The 15,595-nt window shown below is 52.9% G+C and overlaps 1 protein-coding gene across 3 annotated transcripts in view; it reads left to right on the forward strand.

Annotated features, from left to right (window-relative positions):
• Tspan18 (tetraspanin 18) overlaps nt 1–15,595 on the forward strand; it is a 126,747-nt gene that overhangs the window by 92,768 nt on the left and 18,384 nt on the right. The window contains exons 3-6 of one of the 3 annotated variants that reach the window (XM_060371693.1): nt 4,000–4,120; nt 11,164–11,245; nt 13,068–13,140; nt 14,901–15,095. In XM_060371693.1, coding sequence (XP_060227676.1) covers nt 13,078–13,140; nt 14,901–15,095 — 258 coding nt within the window. In that variant the 5' untranslated portion in view covers nt 4,000–4,120; nt 11,164–11,245; nt 13,068–13,077. The remainder of the gene's footprint in view (nt 1–3,999; nt 4,121–11,163; nt 11,246–13,067; nt 13,141–14,900; nt 15,096–15,595) is intronic. The other 2 variants (XM_060371694.1, XM_021646569.2) reach the window with 2 other exon arrangements.

Genomic DNA, 15,595 nt, shown 5'->3' on the forward strand with positions numbered 1-15,595 from the left:
CTGGCTGGCACACTCAGAGTCTTCCACTGCTGTTCTGGGGAAGAGGCTGAGGCAGAGAGAACACATTTGGTGCTGAAGGGACGCATAGTGCATTTGAACTTTACCCTGACACTGCCATGTGACTGGTGCCATCTGCCCTTTTCTAAGTGGTGGGTTAGAGGAAGGAGGGGGGAGTAGGAAACATGTGGGGTTCACGCTTTTCCCTAGGGGTACTAAGGGGCTCTGGCAAAGTTTATCCAGAGGAGGACGACTGACCTGTGCCCTTGGAAAGGTGGTGGGAAGCCACAGTCAGTGGTCAAGAGTGAATCATTGAGGGCCCATCAAGGGTGAAGGTGTTTCTGGCATCCAGAAACTGTCACTGCAAGGCCCCTGGTTGGTGGCCACTCTTTGGAACAGCCTGCAGACAGATGTCAAGGAAGGCAGGGCAGACCACAGATGCTCTTCATCAAGGAAAAGCTGTGCCCTGTGGCTAGAAACTTCTTTCGTGAATGGAGACTGGTGCCTTTCTGCTGTCCCTCCTAGTCTGAAGACCCTGAAGCTGACAATAACCATGAGGCTCTGTAATAAGCCTTGACCTACAATGTTCCTTGGGTGTCCTTTACCTACTTGGGATAGCCGAGACAGCATTCCAGCTGCACTTCTGGGTCCATAGCTTGCAATGGAGGCATTGTAAATGCCGGGACAGAGCCCAGCTTCCCCCAGAGGGACTAGTGAAGATCAGATGAAGTCCAAATTCCCTGGGCCTGCTGACCTTAGCATGTTTGATGACCGTTCCTCCTCTATTCTCTTGGTGGTGACAGAGTACCCAACAGAAGCCACCTCGGGGAGGAAGGGTATGTTTTGTCTGTCAGTCTGGGGGATATGGTCCATCATGATGGGAAGGTACAGCAGCCAGGGCTTTGTTTGTGGCAGCAGGAGTTTCAAACTCAGCTTGTTCTGTCTCCATGGCTCCGTACAGGGCCCGGGCTGGAAGTGGTGCAGGCTTTGCATATTGTGACAAAGCCTCGTTATCTATAAAGTTCATGCATGTGAACCTCAGGCCACAGATTAAATACATCTGGGCTTAGAAACCTCAAGGCCTGCTGTTCCAGAAACAGCTCCTCTAGCTGGGGACCAAGTGTTTAAACACATTAGCCTGTGGGGACATTCTTCATTAAATAATAACACAGGTGAAGGGGAGCTGGCAGAGGAAACCCCCAGTCCAGCTCCTTCCTTAAGTCATCAGCCTCCTTCTCTCGGCTCTAGTGTTCAGCTCTTCGAAGGGAATGGGATTGTGTGGAGGGACCCTGCAAGACCAGGCTCTTCTTGGGGCCAAGACCTCAGAGCTCATCCTGTGGGGAGTCCGGGTCAGCCTGAAGAGGGACATTGTAAAGGGTGGTCTGAGCCTGGCCTTTAGGAAACTAGCAGGAGAGAGGGAAGGCAGAGCTCTCAAGGGCCAGGAATAGGCAGGGATACAAGGGGCATCCAGGTGGCGTGCCAGGCAGAGCCCTGCTTTATGGAGGTGGCAGCAAGAAGAGTTGCTCAGTCTCTTCCACACATAGCCACAGCTCAAGCTAATTAGGCTAAAGTGAGTTGGCTTAGAGTCCATCGAAGGCAGCCCTGGCCCTGGCCCTGGCCCTGTGTGTTCAAATGTCACAACAGCTCCCACCAGCTTTGGGCTGGGCTGTGGCTCCAGCTAGAAGCCAGTCAGGTCCCACATCAGTCCCCGCCCTGAGGTGGCTTCAAACCTTTTCCTCACTTGACCCAGACATGTAACTCTCTAAGGAAAAGGTCTGGGTTGGGGTGGGATTGTTCCTTTGAAGGCCACCTGGCTGGGAGGATGTCCAGGTCACCTCTTTTGCCTCTCTGAGGGGTGGTCACTGAGTCTGTTTGCATAGCTCTAGCAATGAGCAGCTTACCTCTAACCAGGACAGCTGAGTTCAGACTGTTTTGAAAGTCACTGGCCTGCCTTTCACAGGCATCTTGCCACTTGCTGCGTGCCTCAGCCAGGAACTCAACTCCTGGCACTTGGCACCCTCTTATCTGAAGTGGGCTTGGTAAATATCACCGTCACCTATGATCAGTTATCTGTTGTGTCAGTGGACACAGTTAGAGGAGCCGTGAGTCCTTCCCTACCCTGGCTGCAATTGACTCTGGTAACCTAATAAACACATACATCATTTAACAATAGCAGACATGTGCTATGTGCCCTCAGCAGCCTGGTGAGAGGGACACTCTTAGTATCCTCATTGTGTAGGTTTTTTTTTTTTCCAACTGATGCACAGAGAAGTGAAGAAGGCTTGCAGGGGCAGTGCTTTGCAAAAAGACCCTTGGTCCCCACAGGGCTGGGACACTCCTCCCAGGGCTCAGGATTAGCACCAGGCTTCCCACAACAGCGCTTTCCAGATCTGGAAGCAGCAACTCTGACTTTGACATTAAACAACTGTGGATGGGTTTTGAGGTCATATGCAAAAACAAAAAAAAAAAGTTTTCAGGAATGTGTGAGGTATGAGGAGATTCAGAGGCAACTGCACACTTTTACTCTCACCTCTGGCCAGGGTCCTCAGAGTTGCAGAAATGTGGGGGTGCTGCATATCTGTCAGTAGGCACTATAGGCTCTGAGGAGGGGCAGTGTGTGCAATTCAGTGTCATAAGATCACAACTCAACTGTCTCCATGTTGTGTGCTGTTGGACAAGCCTGTCTACCTCTCGGATCCTCTGATCTCTCAGTAGTGTAACGGAGATGGGTTCTGCTAGATATCCCAGCTGGCTTAGACTCAGACTCTGTAGCTAACTCACAGTCTTCCTCCTTTGTTCTCCCAAGTGCTGGGACTACAGGGATGCACCGTGTGTGAACCTGGGACCATTCCTTGCGATTGGGCCTCACAGTTTGTACAGCTGGTCGTGTGCCTCCCAGGAGGGTTTAGCCATGGCTAGGTCAGAACTTGTTGAAAGAGGCCCATAGAGAGTTTTTTCCTTCCCTCCCCACCTCTCCTTTCCCTTTCGCAGCCTACACTGGGCCCTCCCTCTCAGAGTAGACAGCACTCTCAAGACTGGAATTCTGCATTGGTCAACCGATCAAGTCCCTGCTCTCTCTGAGCCTTGTGTCAACCCTCTCGGAGTAGTGGGACACCAGATGGGGACAGAACTGGGAAGAAGGGCTCCTTGAGCCCTCTGTGATAATGACAAGCAAACACATGCATATTGCACAGCAGAGAGAATCTTAGGACAGTGCCTAGGAGGCAAGGAGAGAAGGACCTGGGCAGGCGGGGAGACAGGTCACATGTGGGCCTGTCGCTTGCCAGCTGCTCCTGCAGTGCGTGAACACTGAGACCTCTACTGTTTCTGGTGTCACATCATGGGGCTCAGACATGAAACAATTTGTGCAAGTCCACATAGCACCCACAGGCAGGACTGGACCCATTCAGGACCACCTGCTTTGAAGCCTGCTCCTTATCCCCCTCACCCAGCAAAAGTGTAGCTGTGTTCCTGCGGTCCCAGGGAATCCCCACAGGGAGCCTGTGGGGTCTTCCTGTCCCCTAATTACCGGGCAGTGTGAGGAAATGAAACATCTCTCACATCCTTCCTCTCCCAGTGAGGAGGCCCCCAGGCCTCCTGGTCTCAGCAGGGCCCTGCTCTCCTCAGGACCCCTCAGTAAATGCACTCATATGCAGAGCCTCTAAATGAAAGGCAGCTGCCTCCCTCTGGGGGTCACATCCCCTGGACAAGGCTAGGAGACTGATGTCCAGGCCCCACTTTGGTAAGAGATGTGGCCCAGCTGACTTGGTAAGAGGCCATCCATCTGGCTGGAAAGAGGTTGGTTCTCGTGTGTGTGTGTGTGTGTGTGTGTTCATAAATGCCAACGGGGACTCTGAGATAAAATTCAGATGAGAGGACAGAGACAGCCTGTCACCAGGATCCCAAAGCCCAGAGGGTCGAGCTTAGCAACGTCCCAGAGGCTGCTGGCTGACCTTGGACTCTAAGCTTGGCTATGGACTCCCTTTATCTTTCCATCCTTAGGAATTGTGAGAAAGTTCCTATTTCGCCTGTTTGGAACATGGAGCCCTCCATCAGCACCTGGTGAGGGCTTACAAGCGACATACTCCTGAAGACCACTACTGTTTCTGTCATGTACAAACACGTAAGCCTGTGTGACCTTCCCTATCCAGCTAAGATCTCTCTCACACATACACACACAGCCTTGTGTGTGGTTAGTGTGTAGTTCTCTGCTCTCAGGAAGCTAATTCTTAAACCCTGGCCCTGCTGAGTACCAGTGGTGTCACTGAGGGCCAGGGCTTGTGCTGGCCTTGCGTTTTAGAGGATGAGGTCTATTCAGCGCATGTGCAATCACTTGTCCATCTCCAGAAGGACCGCCCTGAGGCCTGCTGGCCCTATAGGATGTCCTTGGGGGCCTGAGACCTCAGAGTGTGCCCCAGGGGTGTGGACTAACAGTGTGGGAATAACGGCTCACTTCTGGGGGGTTTCCTTGCTTTCTCCTGTGTGGACACTGTTGGTCCCCATGACCTGTGGAACTGTGGGAGCACCTGGGCTCAGAACAGCTGAGGTCATACAAGGTGATGAGCTGGGGAGAAGATCCCACTGAGGTGTCTCCTGCCCTTAGCCATCCTTTTGGTCTCATATGGGTTGTGCTAATAAAACAATACAACCTTAAGCAAGAAAGGCTTTATTCCGCTTACAATTCCATATTAGGGCCCACCATTGCAGAGAGTGCAAGAGGTGAAGAGCCTGAAACAGCTGTCCACACCACATCCACAGTCAAGAGCAAGGAAAACCAGCGCACCCAGTGCTTGATTACTTTCCGCTCATGTGGCTTTCTTCACTCTTACACTCTCGGCCTAGCCTGTCGAATGACACTGCCCACAGTAGACCGCGTCTCTCCCTGTCGATTGACAAACCTCCAGTTAAGGCTCTCTTCCCTTATAGGTTGTGGCAAGACCCCGGGTCCCCGGATTGCCACCGCACCGTGTTCTTTGTAGTGGGCTTTCTAACTTTAGACAGCTCCATGCCTTGCCCGGACAGCTTTGAGATACCACAAACACTGCTCCAGCCTAGGTGTCAGATGGAATCAAACTGCCTGGGCTCAAATGTTAACTCAAGAGCTGTGCCACTCAAAGCACATCCCTTCGCCTGTCTGATCTGTAAGATAGACATAACAGTCACACCTACTCCATGGATTGACACCGGAATTAAATGGACTACTAGAGGCAGTGTTGACATTTGTGCCCAGCACTTAGTAAGTATGTGTGCCATCTTGTCTCACCATCGGCATCACCATTATTACCTCAGTCCCCTTCTACACTCATGTCTAATCCTCTTGTCCAAACTGTGGCCCCCCTTTTTTCCTTAAAATTAGGAGACCACTGGTACAACCCCAACTCCTGCCAGCCTTTCTCGAGCACCCTAGAGCCAGGCCCCCTTCGCTCACTCCAGCTCTCTGTGATGACGTTCTTTGGCAGGGCTGATAGCTGTGGCCCCAAGTAGGTGGCAGCAGAGCTCCAGCTATATCTTGCCAGTGCTGGAGGTCATCACTCACAAGCTTTGGCCCCCACCTCTCTGGTCCTCTCAAGTATCCTCTTGCCCATTCCCTTAGCTCCTCCCACCTGCCAGCCATGCAAAGTAGAGCCAGGTAGGGACCTCTGTTCTTCAGTGCGCAGACCAAGAGCCCAAGAAAATGGGTTCCAGGGAGGGTCATTAGGCTTACACCATTGGGTGGCAGGCACCTTCGCCCCCTGAGACATCTTGCCAGCCCCCTGTGGGCTGAGAAAGAAAGAAAAGAGGGCTCTGTCTCCTCCCTCCTGCTTTCCACTAGGCCTAGCCTCATCCTCCCTTCAGAGAGCTCTGTCACAGCTCTTCTCTTCTTTCCTTGCTTGCCTAATTTGAGGCATATACCTGCAGTTCACCGTTTCCTGCACAGGCCACAGCCAACCTTCATTGGGTCCTGTGGGTAGAGTGGATTCTGCACTGGAAGGCCCCCATTGCCTGTATTTACTATCCATTGAGCCCCGATGGGCCTGAGTTCTGCCTTTTCTACTAAGGTGTTTCCCTGGGCTGTGGGAAGGCAGCTGTGGGTCTGAGGATCTAGCAAGGGGAGGAAGGGTCCATAAATGCTGCTTCTACACCAAGAAGCTGCCGCTGGGTAAACTCACCCCCAATCCTGGAATCTGACAGTTTCCCAGCAGTCAGGTAAGAGGAGGTAAGACTCATTGCAGAGACAGACAGATGGTGAAGCTGACAGAATGCTGAGGTGCAGGGGTGCTGAAGGACATCATGTTGGCAGAAAAACTGAAGGTCAAGGGTCGAAGCAAGCAAGTCTAAGTGTAGTTGTGCCATTTCAGTCCAGCTCCTGAATCTCTCTGGACCCCTCTCCCCCTAAAACTGTCACCTCTGCTTCTCTAGATGTCATAAGAATCAAGTGAGAGCATGGAATGAAGAGCTCCGGAGCTGTCAGACATGAGAATTGAGATGGCATTAGGCTGTGATTAATGTAAAGCAGGTGTGAATTTGGTTAGAGACCAGAAAGAACTGACCCATCTGAAAAGACATGAGAGTGAGGCTGTCCTCTCTGAAGGTCTTTAAGACCCACTGGCTATGTAGAGACTGTGCTAACTGAGGCCTCAGTTTCCCCATCTGTGAAAGGGAGCAGGGACCAGTGAGTGTGCCTCCTGTTTGCTGCTGTTTGCTCCCGTTTGCTGCAGGCACTGAGTTTTCTGATACTCAGGTACTCTAGCAGGTAGGCTGGGTAGGAAGAGCACTGGCTTGCAGTCTGCGGCTTAGCAGCTGTGTGACGTTGGGCAGGTTACCTGTGACTGGCTCCTCAGCTGTCAGCCAAGGTTATGGTAAGGTTCAGGTGAGCCGGTGCCAATACATACAGGGAGATGCAGTTTCCCGTTTCCATTTACAAGTGGAGAATTCCCTCAGGCCCTCCCCATAGCCCACCCCACCACCGTTCTCTCAGCCTTCTCTCTCCCTCTGCCTGACTTCCCCGCGTCACCTGTTTGAACCTGTCAGACACATCACAGCAGTGATGACCAGGAGCCTTTTCCTGTGGGGGTTGGGAGGCAGCTCCATTAGGAATTCCTGGGTTCCTCTACCCCCTCTCTCCCATGGAGACCTGCGCCCCTGCCCTCCCAGTTCCCAGGCCCCCTTAATACCCGTGAACCCATTCAACATTTCAGTCTTGGCTGTGTGATGGGCCAGGTTGCCCCAGCAACAGCACTACGTATTTTGGGATGGATCACTAAGCCTTTCAAAGGGTCTCATTCCAACTCCAGGCTCTGAGGGATGAAAGGTAGGAAGGGATTGCAGATGAGGGTGAGGACCTGCTGAGCAAGGCCCAGGACCCAGGCTTCTGCAGCTGATATGCAGCCCAGCACTTGGAACTACAGAGTTCAGCAGACTAGCTGTCCTTGGTGTCACCTCCCTGGAGGGAAAAGCACTTTGGCTCAGTAGCTCTTTCTGACCTGTATGGTGGAGGACCAACGAGGACAGTGTGCCAAGCGCTTCTGCGACTCAACCCAAAGCAAAGCACATTCTGCGGAGAACGCAGGGTAAAGGGTAGGGCCACAGGCTGCCAGGGCTTGTGGTTCCGGACACGCCTGTGCCTTGTGAAATGAGGAGTTGGAGACGGTTCCCACCAAGTTGCTGTCTTTGAGGATTCTCTGGCGGGAGGTGCCCCAGGAAATGTCTGAATGCAACAGGGTCCCGTGGCAGAGCCCATGCCCCAAACCTGCCTGGGCTCACAATCTTGAGATGGGACCTCCCTCCCGGATGCCGCCTGGCCCCACGGCTTTGGGCTTTGGACATTCACGGCTCAGTGAACAACCAGCAGGGAAGGCTGTCCTTTGAATTCAGTTTGACTACAGCAGCCCTCCCCTCAGGCACTGCCCCTCTGAAGCCTAATTAGGCTTTTACCCGCCCCCCCCCTTCCCTGTGTCTGCCCTGTGCCTTGAGCAGACTCCCCAGGATTTCAGGCCAATTGCTTGTTTACGAGCCCAGCCTGTCTGTCTTGGGAAGAGGCCCAGGGGCACAACCAGTGCGCAAACAAACCCTCCCCAGACGCAGCCAGAACGTGATGGCCAGAACGGGTCTGCTCTCACAAGTGGTCTAAGTGTTAGCGTGGGTTTAAGCACCCCTCTCAGCTCTGTATTTTTTTTTTTCCAGTCCTGGGACTTTCTAGCCTCCTGCAGCCTTCATGGCTTCATTTCACCCAGGATGCTAATAAGATCATGTACTTTGCTGAGCTTTTTTGGAGAATCAAGTGAGCTTACGTAGTCTGGCATCAGCTGCAGCTCACATTGAACCACCCTCCCCCCCCCCCCCCCCCGCGGACTCTAGCACAGACACAGGGCCTACACACTTTACCCTGCATTCTGCCTGGCATGTCCAGGGCACTCTGAGGATTCGACTGCTCACACTGCTTTCTGAGAGCGTTGGGTTATTATCTTCACTAGACTTGAGTGGTGGTGGCAGCGGCAGAGGGAGAACACAGCCACTGGCCTCCACTGGACCAAGCCCAGCATTGGCTCTAGTAGATACTGGCAGAAGAGAGAAAAGGAAATATAGCCTGGGTGTTTAAATTTTTTGCAGCTCATCAGCCTCTTCCATCCTAGAAATGACCATGAGCAGGGGGTGGGGAATTGGGTTTGAGTGTTTAAGGTGAGGGTACAGGCTCCTCCAGAGGAGAGGGAACAGGAGACATCCACAGCCACCCAAGTATAATCTGAACACTGATTGCACTGCATCCTTGCATTGGCTTTGCCCTGGACCATAGCACCCTCTGTTGGTATGCAAGAAGAGCTAGGTCTGAATGTATTTCCTCAGATGGTCTCTCCAGCCTGCTTTGGGGCACTGAAGGCAAAAGGAGTGATTTATGAACCCAGCTATTCTTCTTCTTCAGAGCACCCCCCCCCAGGCCCATACCCCTGCAGATGGGCTGAGCTGCCATCTGGGGCCCCGAGAGGGGCAAGATTAATAAAGCTGTCTGGCCCAGTCGGGAGCCTGCTGAGGCAAGCCCCAGGGCACCGCGTAACCTCGGCCCCATCCCTGCCCTCACTGGGCCTAGGGGCTCCCATCTGTCAGAGGATGGAAGGGCCCCTACAGCCTCCCACTAGCTTGGGGGAGGATTTGAGCAGCTTTCCCAGGCTTTGTGCTCAAGTCGGGGATGTTGGGGACCAAGGAATGGCTCTTCCTCTCTGAGGGACCGTCTCTGCCTCTGTGCCTCATAAACACTATCTTGCCAGGAGCTCTGGTTTTCAGTTAAATGACCCGTGTCTGGACTGGCAATATCTTACTAAGGAAGTAGGTGAACTCAGGCAATCCCATGATCATCTCTAAGCCTCAGTTTCCCCACCTGTAAGGGGCCTCCTGAGGACCACCTCCTACATAAATATTTAACAAGAGAGCACAGGAGAAGGCTGAGCAGAGCCAAGTGCTTGCTTGGTAAACGCTCTATCTTATAGTCACTATTAACTGGCACAGTATTGGAACAATTAATCTAAATGCAGGGCCACTGAGGGCAAAGCCGCTTGTACCAGCGCTGACTGTGCACTGAATCCATGCTCCTCCCCACACTGCGCTCCACTCATAGCCAGTGATTTGGGTCAGACATCCATTTTCTCCTCATGTGTCATGAGGACCGCAGTGCCTCAGCTCCCGAGTCTTCCCTCTCCTCTGGCACTATGGATTCTTTTGGCCACCTTTGGTTTCAAATGGTGTTCATTGATTGCAGTTCTCAGAGTGACTTTCCCGAGGTCTCAAGAGACTTGGTAAGGCACGGGTTGTCTCGGGCTCTGAAACAGCAGTGATGGAATCAATGGGGCCATATTTTCTAGGTAGACAGGAGCCAGACTGTAAGACAGGCTCTCCAGGAGGATGGGGGAGGGGGAAGGATTAGGGCAATAGGAGTAGTGGAGAAGCCTGTGTGCCAGCAGACAGCAGACATGGGGCAGAGGTTCCTTGGTGAGGAGGTAACTGATAGCCACCCACTTCTCCTTGGTTGATAGACAAGTGTGATGGTGCTAGACCAGATCTGGAATTGGGCATGGGAAGAGGAGGGCCCAGGAAACCATGACCCAGCCCTGCTCTCCTCAGTCTCATGACAGGCGTGGATTAGCTGAAGACCCAAGCCTCTCAGAGTGACTCCAGAGCTGTGACAAGTCAGGTGGCTTCAGTTTACTCTCCCTGGGTGAAGTTCTAGCCCAAAGCTCTTGGACTTGTCAGACCCAGAGTCTCTCTTCTCTGCCCTTCCTGAAGTTCTGCCAAGGCAGAACCTCCCTGACACCACAGCCAATTTCTGGGGGAATCTTCAGGATAGATGGATAGATGGATGTGTGGGTGTAGTATAGAGGTGAATGAAAGAGTGAATGGGTGGGGGGGTAGGTAGATGGATGCATGGATGAGTGGATGGATGGACAGATGAATCAGTGGATAAGTAAGAGACAATAGGGAGAGGGGGACTCTGTCACCCAGCACATACTTCACTGGCCCCAAGACTCTCCCCTTGAGGGAGAGCATCTGAGGAGGTGTTTTGAGCCCTGGAAATCCTCTCCTCCCCCTGAGAAGTGTTCTCAAATCCAGCCTCACTAGCAGAGATTGACCTCCTACCGGGTCTGCTCTTGAACATAGCCTGTAAGCAAGTCTGGACTGCAGAACTCCCCACATGTGCGATCAACACATGCCTCCAGAGAGCAAGCCTGGCTTCCTTTACACTGCTGGGAGCTGGCTCTCTCAGAGAACCTTCTAGCAAATCTTCACACAGAATCAAGAAAGGCCTTCCGCATCAAACTTCTCCCTGATGGGAGCCCGTGTTGCTGGGAAGGACTTGGTGGCATGGCCCTGCCACAGAGGTGTCCTAGCAGATGCCCAGGTGGCATCAGGTAGGTGGTCACCCCCAGCCTGCCGCTTCCTCTTAGTCTAAAATCAGCTCAGGTCAGCACTGATGAGGGTACAGGTTCCATGTAGCCAGCAGGGTACACGGGACTGCTGTGTAGGCAGAGGATAAGGAGTGCAGCCCTCCCCAGCTGGCATGGCCCCACGTCTTAAGAGCTTTTCATTAGCGCCATGGGCCAGTTAGCGAGCCATTGGCTGTGTGCCCATTGATAGCCCTGCACTCATTGTACCTCAATGCCCAGTAGCCATCCTGTAATGGTAAACTTTCTCTTCTAGGACAAGCTGTGCTGCCGGGAGACACACCTGAGCCTCTCTGACTACACGACTTCATCCTGCTGACGCCTGGAAAGCTGCCCAGGTGAGGCTCCTGCCTCCCAACACTGGCCCCACTCTGACTCTGTCCAATCCGTACGTCCTTTCCTGCACCCCTCCTTGCTCACTCTGTCATCTGTCCCCTTCAGTTTCCCTCTTTCAGATGGGTCTCTGTTTCTGAGTTGCTGACTCTTTCATCTTGTCTCTCTTTTTCTCTTTCCATCATGTATTCATTCACTCATTCATGAGGTTGTGTTAACTGGTGCCACTGGGCCAGTCTATCCTGGACACTGGAAGTGTCTTAGTGAACATACTTGCCTTGGCACTTGGGGAAGCATGTCCCCTGGAGGCCCATGTGTGCCACACAGCCCCTATAGTAGATGGTGCATGCAGGATGCTGGACTGGTTACATGGCATGCTCACTGGCCACATTAGTACCTGTCAACTCTTCGGCAACAGGGATGACTTTCACTGACGTGCTACTGACGTAAGGTATCCCAGGCTAGTTGTAAGTCACCCCTCAAAGACCCAAGGTTTTATTCTACTTGAAGCAGTAAGTTGCATGACATGCATCTGCAAGCATCGGACCCTCAGAGGCTTCAGTGAATGGTCTCTGGGTCAGGTACCCAAGCCCTGGCTAACAGGTCCTGGCTACCACTCCTGTCTCCTCAGGCTGTCTTGTGGAAGGGCCATGTGGAATTTACTCCCAGCCTGCTCTCCACTGCACTCTCCTGTCCTTCACCCCCAGTGAGAGAGATGGGTTCACACCAGGTCAGGTTGGTTGGCCCTGGATGCTGGCTGGCCCTGCTCCCATCCTTCTGGACCAAGACTGAAGGACTTTATCTACGCGATGGCCTTTGTCTTTATCAAAGCTCCATCCTTCTCAAGGGGTTTTGTTCTGCAGTCACAGAGACTAGGGAGCTCCTGAGTGATCTAAAAAACAGGGTCTCCTTCTCTGCTTCTAATCCAAGGCACTGGCCCCTAAGCCTGCTGGAGAGGAAGGGCTGAGTTCTGGGCTCAGGAGTGAGGGAGAATACTGAGGGTAACTAGGGTTTGGCTGGCCTTGGGGAATCTGTCAGAGAGCTACTGACTACAATTCATGCTTCCCAGGGCAAACCCCTATCCTTCCAACCTCCCAACCTGAGTCACTGCTGCAAGGTCCCTGATGTTCAGGCACTGTTTGGCAAGAAGGAGGAGATAACAGGATGAAGCCTCAGCCAGATATGGAGGGAGGAACCCTTCAAAGGGTCGGCTTTTTAATCCTCCATCTCTGCAAGTCCCCGAGGAGCTTCAGCATGTTGAGGCCATTTGAGGTCTAGACTCTAAAACAAAACCCCACAGAGACTGTGTGATCTGGCCATCCCCGAGGGTACTAAGTTCGGTCTGTGCTCACCGCCTTCATTACAGCAGCTCCCCACATCCTGTGGGCTCAGTGGAGTGAGGACCACGGTGGCCTTACACTCCATGGACAGTCTGTTTCTTAGCGCCTGTGTGTGTGTGTGTGTGTGTGTGTGTGTGTGTGTGTGTGTGTGTGTGTAATGTGTGTAGTGTATATCTGTGTGTATCGTGTTGTATGTGTGTAAAATGTGTGTCTGTGTGGAGTGTGTGCATGGTGTGTGGAGTTTGTGTGTGTGCGTGCAGTGTGGGTGTGCAGTGGTGTGTCTCTCAGAGGAGAGTGACAGAGCAGAGCCAGGGAACTAGAGTATGAGAGTTAGGACTCCAGATTAAAACTGCAGCTGGCCTCGCTTAGTTGCAAAGCTTTGCCTTGAGAGAGGGCTTGTTGCTGGGTCTCCTGGGTGGGGCGGGTACTGGGCTCCAACCTCAGGAGTCTGCGTGTCTCCAGGATTGAGAGGCCTTATGTTTTGCAGGTGGATCACCATGGAGGGCGACTGTCTGAGCTGCATGAAGTATCTGATGTTTGTTTTCAATTTCTTCGTATTTGTAAGTGTCCCCTGAGGTGTCCCCTGGGGTCCCTGGGTCTCTGGCCTCTGCTGGTGACAATACTAGCCTCTTCCCTAAAATGACCACTGGAGGCTGAGTTACCCAGAGGCAGATGAGCTTGACCAGTAGGCTTCCTGGGAGGCCTGGCCTTGACTGCCCTCCTCCTGAGTCCCCACCCCTACTGCCATCACAGTAGACATTTCAGCCAGACCCTGGGATGGGACAGCCTCTGGCAAAGGAAAAGCTAGAGGGACTATGGATATGACTCATTTACAATCCAAGTTCAATCCCCAGAACCCACATAAAAAGCCAAATGTGATGGCACTTGCTCAAAACGCCAGCTTGGGATACATCCCAGGGAGTTCACCTAATGTAACAGTCTCCAAAGCAGTGTGGATGGCTTCTGGATAATAACGCCTGAGACTGACTTCTGGACTCCTCACGCACACACACGCACACACACGCACACACATGCACACACATGCACACGAATGCATGTGCTGCTTGCCTCCCACCCCCACGCATAATGAAGCAGTGACCTCAGAGCTGTTCAGCCAGCCCTGTAGTCACCTATGCAATTGGAAGCTTCTCAGAGGAGCCTTCCTGGAAGGCACTCCGAATCTCGGCATTTTCGTGACTTTTTGAAAATTTAGCAAGATTGGTGAACAAGATCTCTAGAATGTGGCCAGTACAGCACAAGCTTGTCATCTCCCTCCCAACCATGGGCTGGGTATGAAGGGACAGAGGCTCTGCCGTTGGGCAGCCTGCCCCATGCTAGCATCCCACCCAATGCCCTGCTCAGTCCCACAATCCGATACAGTAGAAGAGCCCCACCCCCAATTCTTGGGCTCCATGGGTTCCCCTGGCCCTCCATCTCAGGCACCACCACTGGCCCTCAGGACAGTCCTGTAATAACAGTCCCTTTGCTGGCAGTGGTAGGCCGTCTGCATTTCTGCCTGTCCATTTTCACACCTTTTTTTGTGTGTCTTCCTGGGACCCACTTCCTGGCCCTATGGCCAGGTAGCCTACGTGTGTGAAAGTGGCATTCCCCTAGCTGGGGACTCCAGCCCATTTTGCCTGTGCCTGGACCATCCTTGTCAGCAGATGACTATTGAAGCCCAAAGCCACCCACAGCTAATAAGCAGCAAAGACAAGGCCTCTGCTCCAACTTAAGCTGCTTCTCTCCCAGGATGAGCAAGGCACAGAGAGAGATGGGCCAAGCAGAGACTAGTGGGAGGCATTGGCACGTATTTAAGAACAGGAATTAATTATGCACATCCTATCCCTGGTGTAGCCACTGTTCAGCATCATACTCAGCTTGTCCACGGAGGCTGTTCAGTGTCATGGAGACTTAGGCTGCAGCCTTGACTCTGCCACGAACTTGTGAGGTGACCTTTTGTGAGTCCTTGGCCTCCCCTGGACCACAATGTGGAAGTCTCATGAGCTTGGAGCTGTGACATCCTGCTCCCCATGAGCATATGAAAGTCACAGATAAGCCATGTGTGGCACAGTCTTTTCCAGCTTGAGGTGGCACACAGATCAGACATTAGATCGAGAGGGTGTGTGCTACACTGGAGGTCAAGGAGCTCCCAGAGGCTCAAAGTGGCCAGTGGGCCCTGGGGATTTGAGCTCAGCATGATGAGATCTGCCCAAGCCTGCAGGCCTCAGCCCCTCAGCTCCAGGCCTCACCCAGGGGAGGGAAGGAACAACTGACTTCACTGTCTGTCTGTCCTCTTTTCTTCGTGCCTGCCTATGGACAGCTGGGAGGAGCCTGCCTGCTGGGCGTTGGCATCTGGGTTCTTGTGGATCCCACTGGCTTCCGGGAGATCGTGGCTACCAACCCCCTGCTGACCACCGGCGCCTACATCGTCCTGGCCATGGGTGGTCTGCTGTTTCTTCTAGGCTTCCTGGGATGCTGTGGCGCTGTCCGAGAGAACAGGTGTCTGCTGCTATTTGTGAGTGACCTGTTCCCCACTCCTACTCTACCTGTGGCTGTTATGGGAGGGATAGAGGGCTGTTGACTCCCAAATCCAATCTGGTTTAAGAAACCAAAAAGTTCTTCCCACCTGGGGGGTTTTCAGCATTAAGGCCAGGGGGTCCTGGGATCTGGAGATGTCGCTCAGTAATAGAGTACCTATATGCCGCCCACAAGGTCCCTGGTTTAGTCTCTGGCCCACTAATTATGGTCAGTGGATCATATGAGGTGAGGTGGGAGCCCTGAGGTGTCCAGCTACTTACCGACAACCCTGTAGGAAGTTGATGCAGAGGCCATTTGTTACACTGGAGCACTGGCCTGTCAGGTCATCTGTTACTGGAGAACAAGATGGCCATCCTGCTTTTGGGTGACTAAGGTCAAGGACACCATTCTAGAGGGCCTTTCCAGAAACATGAAGCAGAAATCAGGAGAAAGCTTGAGAGAGTTTTGAATTTGGCAGAAGTAGAAAGATATGCTTTA

Source organism: Meriones unguiculatus, chromosome 18 (assembly GCF_030254825.1).
Source record: "Meriones unguiculatus strain TT.TT164.6M chromosome 18, Bangor_MerUng_6.1, whole genome shotgun sequence".
NCBI classification, from domain to species: Eukaryota; Metazoa; Chordata; class Mammalia; order Rodentia; family Muridae; genus Meriones; species Meriones unguiculatus.